The sequence below is a fragment of the Amblyomma maculatum genome, chromosome 7 (assembly GCF_055883805.1).
Source record: "Amblyomma maculatum isolate TAMU_Amacu chromosome 7, ASM5588380v1, whole genome shotgun sequence".
Classification (NCBI taxonomy): domain Eukaryota; kingdom Metazoa; phylum Arthropoda; class Arachnida; order Ixodida; family Ixodidae; genus Amblyomma; species Amblyomma maculatum.
In genome coordinates, this window is record NC_139350.1 from 784,978 (window position 1) to 794,897 (window position 9,920).

The 9,920-nt window shown below is 44.6% G+C and overlaps 2 protein-coding genes across 2 annotated transcripts; both read right to left on the bottom strand.

Moving 5' to 3' along the window:
• Positions 1–2,232: 2,232 nt before the first annotated feature.
• Positions 2,233–7,867, bottom strand: LOC146182576 (uncharacterized). The gene has a single exon (XM_084608862.1). It carries the CDS (start codon positions 6,745–6,747, stop codon positions 5,464–5,466), a length of 1,284 nt encoding a protein of 427 aa, XP_084464988.1. The 5' UTR covers positions 6,748–7,867; the 3' UTR covers positions 2,233–5,463.
• Positions 7,868–7,910: 43 nt separating this feature from the next.
• On the bottom strand, positions 7,911–9,686 carry LOC146182577 (uncharacterized). The gene is made up of 2 exons (XM_084609561.1): positions 9,492–9,686; positions 7,911–9,185 (listed from the first exon to the last, which is right to left on the bottom strand). Exons 1-2 carry the CDS (start codon positions 9,612–9,614, stop codon positions 7,911–7,913), a joined length of 1,398 nt encoding a protein of 465 aa, XP_084465687.1. The 5' UTR covers positions 9,615–9,686.
• Positions 9,687–9,920: the final 234 nt, after the last annotated feature.

The following is a 9,920-nucleotide window of genomic DNA, read 5'->3' on the forward strand; positions in this document are numbered from 1 at the left end:
TGGCAGCCCTGTTCTTATTGGCGTGTCTTTGACGGAATCCTGCAGAAACCTGCTTGCAGCTCGGTCTGCCTGTGGGCGCAGCTTTGAGGCTCCGTCAGCCCCACACTTGTGTATCCACTCTGACGCGGAAATAACATGTATACTGCTAGCAAGAAGTTTAATTGCGCGGATTCGTGCATATATCAGCTAGTTTGTATAGGAGACATACCCAATGCTGTAGCAGATTAACTGCAGGCTCTCATATTGACTGAATTTGGCCCGAAATCATGTGAAACGTGTCCTAGCTGAGTGCGCATATGTATGACACGGACGCGCACTAGCATATTTACATATTTACGTGTGAGGTAAACATTGCTGCTCATGTGCGTATAGATTAACAAAGTGTCTAAAGACATAACTGATTCTCGGAAAGGCACGTACAACGGACGTCAGTATGGGCTTAAATATATATATATCGTAAAGCCGCTTGCTACGCGTGCCGTTTCGGACCGGGAGGAGCAGAAGCTATGCGGCGCCGGACTTCGTGCAAATTGCCAATTTGCACAAAAATAGGAGTAAATTTGCAGTTCAACGCTGCAGCCCAGCGACTTGTGGCAAGAAGTGTATAACCGAAAGGCATGCTGTTTTTCACGCACTTGAACGTCAATCGCCCCTTTCCGGACAGTAAGCGGGAAGATAGCCTCAGCGCAACACACACTTAATTGTACAATGTAAACTTGGGTTTTCCCTATAGTCGTTCCCGATCGAAAGTACCGCGGTTCTGTCCGACATATACCTTCAACCACAGCCGTTTTGTTAATCGTCCATCTCGGAAATGGGCTGCGCTAGTACGCGAATTGAGCGATCGAGCTGTATAGCACACGTCGTTTCCGAAACAGCGCCCTTTGAAGACAATCCGGAAAGGCGAGTGCGCGCATGTACACCTGTACAGCAAGTTAATCACGTACGTGACACTGGGCGACTCCGCACGCGAAGCCAAACTGTACATATATCATTGAAATTTTACCGCGTGATCGACAACATACACACTGGGATAACTACTGCAGGGCTATAATAATAAAAATGGGGCCCTGGGCGGAATGAACATGCAACACCCTCCCCCATTCCCGTCTGCACTTCTATACTTCAATATAGTCCATTTCATTTTGACTACAGATAACTAAAAAGGAACAAGATGCGATCATAGTGTGAAATTGATGCATTTTGCAGTACACAGAACACAGGGGCAATACCCGGCCTTAACACACTCAGATAGTCAGACCAGGTGGTTCTTATAAATTGGTAAAAAAAAGAGTAGCCACTGCAGAGCCGCTATGTGGCTCCAACCTCTTCTTACTCTTGACATGTCCCTCTTCTAAATCTGCAGGATGATGGCCTGTTTGAGAGCTGTAGGGTGATAGTGATGAAGGTTGAAAAGGAAGGTTTTCCTGCTATCTGGTGTTCCAGTTACATATTCGTTTAGGTTGCCCACTGCCACAGGGCAACACATTTTAAAGAAAACCATTAAAAGCCCTTCTCAAGCAAGTGTAGATCACGTCAGAAGAAAGGAACCTCTCATATGGTGGGGAATTAGTTTTTGCAGCTCGACAAGGTATCCCCAAAAGCTAAATAGAATCAGATTATGTCGAGGCCCATCTCCTCACTCTGTTTTTTTTCCACATATATGAAGGAGGTCAGAATAAATGGGCCCCCTCCTCTTAACCTTGGAGACGAGGCTCTAGGCTGCGGCCTCCTTAGTCTTCATCTCAATCCAGCACTGGACACAACACCAAATCAAAAATAAAAGTGACAATCGGCAGACTTTTGTCAAGGGCACTTATTTCAGGCGGATAAACAGTTTTACAGCTGAATTTCTAGTGTGCTGTTTTCATGCTACATGAGGACAGGAGTCCATCTGGATGTGCAAAATTTCCCAGCTGGAAACAAGAACCAGACACAGCAGCCGGACGTAATTTCTAGTTCAATGATCCAGCTGAAAATAGGGATGATGTTTACTTGGAATTGTATACATATGATGTTGCTACTACCTTACTGAATATTCAGAAGAGCAGCATTTAAGGCACTTTGAATAAAAAAGTAATACATGTCTGTTGAAGGAGGTCCCCAACCACCAATTTTCATGATGCTGGGTTAATCCGTGGTGGATATTTTTGCACTCACTTTCCAGCCTGTGATATGTGCATCACTATATCTAAACAATTCAAAAAAAGTATTAACTATATTGTCACAATAACTAGTCATCACTGACAGGCTGGTAGACCTCCGTTAAGAGGCATTTGCTCCAGCATTTATTTGTATCACTGTAGGGGTAAAGGCAAGAATTTATTTCACAGCTTTCCTGTAGCATACACCCTATGCTACACAGCATACACAGCATACACTTTATGCTGTGTATGCTACACCCCTGTAGCATACACAGCATAAAGAAATGTCAGTTTGAGGTTGTCACATACAGCAATCTGATTTATTACATATGTTGGACCACAACAACAAAGCAGAAGGTGTAATAAATGGCTGAAATAAACATAAAAAAAAATAAAAAAAAATTATGACAATATGTAATGCATACTATGCATTGCAGGACGCTATCGCATGAATGGAAAACCGCAGACGTGAGCTTCATACCCAAACACGAGAAGGAAATCATAATCTTTAATCTCCGCCCGATATCCCTCACATCATGCATGGGCAAGCTAATGGAGAAAGCAGTACAGCTCCGCTTCCCTAGCTACTTTGAAGACAACTTACTGCACCACAGTATGTTTGGTTTCCGAAGCCACCTATCAACTCAAGATGTCCCCCCTGCAACTCAAACATGATGTCGTTGACTCAGCCCGTAAACGAGGCTTTCGCACCATATTGGCACTTGACCTAAAGGGATCATTCCGCAATGTCAGACACTCCAAAATCTTGGACAACCTTCAAAGCATGCACTCTGGAGTCTGCACCTACAACTAAGTGAAGGAATTCCAGGAAAATAGTCAAATATACAAGATCCAAGATCCAACCTCATTCATATCCACATGGACACTAAGGGCACACCCCAAAAGGCAGTGCTCTCGTCGCTTCTTTTTAACCTGGCCCTTTTGCATGTACCGGACCGACTCAACGCCATAGAAGGCATACACCATGCCCTGCATGCAGATGACATCACCATCTGGCACCAAGAGGTAATGTGGCACAGGTCGAGGATGCCCTCCAGAAAGCCATCAACACTGTGCAAAACTGTGTCACCGACTGCGGAATTACCTGCTGTTCTTTTTCACTTGTTCATTTTTTTTTACTTAAGTCAAAACATCTAGTCATGCACCCCCGTGGCAACAACGAACCGATCCAAATTACGATCCACGATACACCCATTCCTTAAGCAGACACCATTCACATCGTCAGCCTGTACATTAGCAACAAAGGGATCAACGTGACAGTATCGCTAAGCTTCGGACAACATGTGAACAAACCAGCAGAATGATCTCACATATTACAACCAAGAAGAATGGTACACCACATGCTGAACTAATCCAGGCCTTTGTCATCAGCCGCATAACCTACGCGTAAGTAACCCCATACCTCAAGCTACGAAAGAACGACCTCAAGTAACTCGACACTATACTTTACATGGCCTACAAGTGGGCGGACTAGGGCTACCTCTCACTGCATCTAGCGACCGGATCCTTAAACTTTGCGTGGACAATACCATCAACAAACTCATCTTGTAACGCAAACATTCCGTCTCTCTGGTACCGTCACTGGACTGCAAGTACTTGAACAGCTCAGCATTAGCCTTCTTTGCACCATGCAGTAGAGACAGGACATACCATATGAATGGAGGGAAAAACTCCACACCATGCCCCTACCACACAATATTCATCCCTAATATCACGAGGCACGACGCAAAGCATGAGCTGGGACGATGGATACGAACTACTCTAAGGACAAATGTGAATGCTTGTGAATGCTGCGGATCCCTGCGAAGGCATCACAACACCAGCCGTCATTTGTCTAGGTCATACGGCAGTGGGGCCGACGGCTAGAAATTCAGACGTCGCACAAATGGAGGAGATAGTGATTGCATTAGCTGCAAAACATACCAATTCTATATACATCGTCACAGACTCCAAAACAACCTACAGAAACCACATGTAAGGCCAGGTTGCTCCCATGGCCTGTGAAATTCTATCTCGAGCCAAACACCAGGCCTGAGACAAAGTATTAGTTAATATGGGTGCCTGGTCAACAAGGGGTACAGGGAAACGAGTGTGCACATGCCACAGCCCGAGCATTCTTCTCACGAGATCCCTCATCACTCCACCCACATGACCACATATCAAAATACTGCAACATGTCCACTTAGCGAGCCAAACATGCCCAGCACCTGCTAAAGGACTCGATAAATCAGAGGAGTGTCACCTAAGGAATTTACAAACGTCCTAAAATAGCCCAGCTAGACTGCACAAAATTAGTCCGGGTACTTTGTCACTTGAATGCACATTTTGCGGCCAGAAAGCAGACCTTTACCATATGGTATGGGCTTGCCAAGAAAACCAAGCCATACCTCGCAAAGAAAACCCAACGTGGGCAGATTAGGAGGTGGCCCTGTATAGTTCCGACCTAGCGACACAAAGAATCTTGCTAGCGAGAGCTTGGGCAGCGGCAGCAGTCAGCGGAGTCCTGGACTGAGGACCCGACCAACCTCACACTACACCACTTAACTTATGTAGCCCAAATAAATGTTTTATACTACTACTACAACTAGCATTATACTAAATGCAGCAAACATTTCAAACACTAAAGAAACAAGAGAAAAGCATAATCATCCTATGAGAATGCAAAAAGGCATGTCATTTAAGTTTCGTCAGAGAATTTCATGTCAGCCTATGGGCACAACAGCATTTTTACATTATTTGAACTCATGAATTGTGCAATGCCAGCACATGTTACAAATTCCCATTTGGTCGAAAATATCTGCAGCCCACAACTACAATGTCTTTCATATCCTATCCCGCCGTGGTGGTGCAGTGGTTAGGGTGCTCAACTACTGTGCCCAAGGATGCGGGCCCGGCCGCAGTGGCCACTTTTCGATGGAGGTGAAAAAGCAAGGTGCCTGTGTGCTGTGCGATGTCAGGGCATGCTAACGAATCCTAGGTGGTCGAAATTTCCTGAGCCCTCCACTACGTCGTCTCTCATAGCCTGAGTCGCTTTGGGACGTTAAACCCCACAAACCAAACTAAACGTCTCTCATATCTCAAGGTAGAACAAGAGGAAGATGGCTATACAGTACAAAACAGAAATGAACACAGATTGATGGGGAGCTTCAGTTGACAAGCCATGCCATGTTTCGAGTTTCGACAAGGGAACTTGTCAACACCCTGTTGAACCCTTGTTCACTTCTTTCACACCTGATATCCCAGGTCACTTTGGCACAGCAAACCCCATAAAATAAACAAAATATGCATTACTCCAGTATCAGTCCCTTTCTTTCTGATTAGGCACCTCACACAAGTACGAAACATTATCTACATAAAAAAACACACACTGCACAGCCACATCATCAGAACAATACAGAGAATTATTTTGAGCAGCAGGTGGATGTTGACATTGCACAATATGAGGCACATCAAACACTAGTGGTGTGGCAAGTAATCTTTGAGTGTGTAAATACACAGAGCCTCCGATTACATAAATTCCAAGTATACAGCAATAAAACCCATCTATCATTTTGACATAGCATGAGCAGGTCTTCTTTGGTGTCGAATAATCTGAACTGTGCACAATAATGCTGCCAATTTGAGCACGAAAGTACCTTGACATTTGTGGTATACAGCCAAATTTTAAGTTGAAAATATTTCCAAGGTGTTCAGAAAAGGAAATAGAATGCGGTATACCGAGAGCACATGTCTGATAGGTCCTTTTACACTGAGCCCCAATATTTTTCTTGGCGCAAGCCAAATGAGCAGGAAGTTCCAACTGGCTTTCCAAATCTCGATATGTTTGATGCATAATGCATCGTTCAGCCACCTGAATAGGAACAAGCTTGGCTGCTGACACAAGCCGCAGTGCACGGCCAACTCCATCCTCAAAAGGAAAAGTTGATGTGCCCCACAGTGGGCCAAACATGCGCGTTGCCTTAGGCAGATGTAGCAGCTGGTGAACATTGAACGTCATCGCTGTTTGACTGTACAGCCGAGCCATCTGTTGCACAAACGAGAACAATAATTTTTCAGCTGCACAAATGTCACTTTCACTCACAGTGTCCTTCAGCAACAAAAACACTGCCTTCACAAGGAGTCCAAAATGCACAAGGTAGGCCCGAGGAAGGAGCCCTGATAGGCAAGGGACACTATAAAACAAGAGCCAGTACCGCCACTCAGTTGCCTTCCAATATGCACGCTCCGAGAGGGGTCGTCCGGTTCTAGAAAAGGTTATGGGAGGCTTAATGGCACGTAGTCTAGAGTCCAAAAGTCTGATGTGTCGCCCGATGTAGAACTGTGATCCTGTAACTGACAGCCACAGGTCAGCCAGCTGTTTTGTAACGCCCTCCAGTACACAGTGCATATAGTCTGGAGGTAGACCCCATACGAGGTCAAGGCCTTTCAGTTTAAACACTGGGGATGGCCCCTTGAAGCCTTCAAAGGTGTCTTCAGACTGTGCTGCATTTCGCATTGCTTGAAGCACAGCCCTATGCGTGCGTTCACAGGCTAGCTGGCCATTGTAAAGGTACTTGACTGTGCCTGTAAAAATTGAAAACATGCTACATTACCATCTACTACAGTCAGATACAACCCAAGTCTGCACTAACCGCCATGCAGCATTCCTCATGATACAAAGTAGGCCACCATTGAAGATTTTGGGGTTACAAAAGTAAAATTTTAAGCTAAGCATCAGGCCAGATTGCAAGCTAAAATTTTATTGCCTCTGGATGGTTTCGTATGGTCAAATATCAAAAACTGCCGTTCAACAAAGTAACACAAATGCACATTCTATGGCTTCCCCTAAACTAAAAACTTTTAACACAGAACCTATCACTAAAATTGTTAAAACATCCCAGAGTAGCACAATAAAGATAAAGGTAATAAAAAAAACACTAGTCAATGACTATGCTTCTCTACAATGTGATATTTGAGTTCAAGTGTTGTGTTCAAACCATAAATGCTATAGACAAATGCTGAGTCATGGCTTTGGCTGCACACAAGGGAACTAGGAGTCGCCACTGCTCTTGCCTACTCATGCAATGCCCCGATTTTTTTCCTATGCTAACATTGTACCCTACTCCTGTGGTTTCCTCCGCATGCACTGTGACTATTATCCCCTCACCATCAACACAACACAGCAACAGGCCCATGAGAGCTGCACTTTGGAATACTATGCGAGAATTTTGTCCGCTCTGATGGAAGCAGAGTGCCATGCCAGGTACAGCCAGTTGTACTACCAAAATCAAGACATGAAACTGCATGGCTAATGGTCATTTTAAGCAGACTGCTACGTCCTCACAGAAAGGTAGCAATAAATGTTCATCCTTCAGCAGGCACGGCTCCAATCTTTACAAGTGTTCGGAAAATGGCAGCAAAATTAGTGCTGGTTCGTGTGCTTGTCTCTTTCTTGGTCTGTGTCTGTTCTGCGCTGTTAAACCACCATTATGAAGCAACACCAACTAGCCCAGTCTGCAGTTCTTTTACAGCAAAATTACAATTTTCACTCCTGAAATATAGCAGTGCATTTTGACTCTTCAACCGTCGATTTCATCCTCACCATCTGATTATGTTCAAAAAGCATGCAATTAAAATAAACTTCCTTCACTTATATGTACCTAACAGTTAGTAGGCAGGCATACATTGGGTTGGTTTATTTGGTATATCGGTGTTTATTGCTGTGTTGCTTTTGCTTACCAATAAGTTTGCAGCTTCATAGTGTCATTATGACACCAAATTGTTGTTATTACTGTGGACCCATTGGAAATGAAACGCCCTTATGAAGTATAATAATGAATGAAACTTACCATCGACACATGTACCTTCCTCAAGGCACCAGCTGCACCCATAATAACCATTAAATTGTTTCATGTTGAGGATGGATGCCCTTGCCGGTGAATCCACACAGCACAGAATCGCATGGACTGAAGACTTTACGATGGTGCCTGTATGGGACCACACAATTGTGCCAATATTTTGCAGTTCCTCAACAAACTTCAGCATAAAAATGTGCATTGGTGGATGTTCCTTTGCGAACCAAAGTCCCGTGAGGGTCACATTTCGCCACCGAAGCTCGAAGGGAAGCTCATTCACCATCACTTGAATGGGCCAGATGGAGCTTTTTGATGACTCAAAAACAGGTGCTCCATCAGTGTTGAAAGTAAGAGTGATGTCACTCCATGTCATGCTGAGTTGACGGCGAATACTCCTGTACAGGTCACCATCAGTAATATCTCTGTATATTCCTGGCTCCCGGATAAGTGTAGACAAATTCTGAAGATTTTGAAAAAGAACGGAGCAAGAACGCCTGATCAAATCTGATAACTGTTGCTTGAGGTCGAAAATCACAAAGAAGCTTCCAACTCCTATTAAATTTTTTACAGTAGTTTTGATGTGACAGTTGCCACAAGTGACCTCACTGCTGCTGGATATTTCATGAGTGCTTCCATGATACTCATGGCAGCGCTGGCAGAATAAGTGTAGCCTCAGTGCCTTTTTTTTGTCTTTCCATAACTTTCTCAGCATATACGGGGTAGGTGGCACAACTTCTTTTCCAAAGAGGGCATTCAAAAGTATGAGAAGACCTTTTACTTGCGACCAAGTAAGCCCTGCCGTGACAATGTAAGACAAAATCAACAGCAGTGCTTGTGCTTTAGTAGTTGGCTGATGTGGCAATGTTTCCTTTGAAAGGTTCCCAATGTAGGTGTCGAAATCATTACAAAAGTCTTGCTGTTCAGCTTCATCTTCAACATTCTCATCATCCTGTTCCATGCTTTCATTGGCATTGCATGCCGCAGACTCTTCGTCAGAGTTGTAGTGTGCTTGAGACTCATGGTCACTACTGTCAGAGTCTGCAGTGTCATCTGCATACGCAGGCTGAATTTCAGCATCACCTTGTGTTGCCTCTGTACTACTTGGACTTGAGCCTTCAGTGACATGAACCAGCGCCTCCTCTGCATGAACACTTGCGGATTCATCTGTACCTGCATGCTGGTTGTCCTGCAAATGAAAATAAACATAATGCAGCTTGCCGTTTTCTCCGTAAGCATTGCAATTTCCATTCTTTGCAGCGAATTACAGCAACCACACATTTCATGGATTTTATTGCCCAGAAAAATAAACTGCAACCTGGTTCTAAAATTGGGACATTTGTAAGGGTGGCGGCCTCACCGTGCCCGCTTATATATTAAATCGGCGCCTCTGCAGTAATTGCGATGCCAATCCATGTGTTTAAATTGTAACTCCAAGGAAAAAAAAAAAATCTTGCTGAGATCTTACATCATTAATAGGATAAAGCACACCTACCTGAACAACAGCTGAAGTCTTTTTGGCTCTTTTGCTTGCATTGGCGACAGTCTGTCTAGGGACTTCAACACTTGTTCCCGGTTCGAGGTAGCGCCTGTAACGCTGTCGCCGCTTTCCTGTCATCGCAAAATAAAGCGAGTTCACCGCGTACAGAGCGCCAGCCTTTCGCGCACTTTTACCGTAGACACGGTTCCACTGAGAATGAAAAGGCTATCTCTCAGCAGCTAGAAATATCGCAAGAGGACAAAAGGATCGATGCGGTGTTTGGCTAACGGAAGGATAAAAGAAGCTAACGGAAGTATGAAGGAAGTTAGGTTGGTTCGGTGTCTTCGGCTGAGACACATGAAACACTGCCTCTGCGCTGGAGCATAGGAAGTGGCGTCAGACACGATGACGCGCGCACACCAGTGGAGCGTGCGCTGCGTGCGC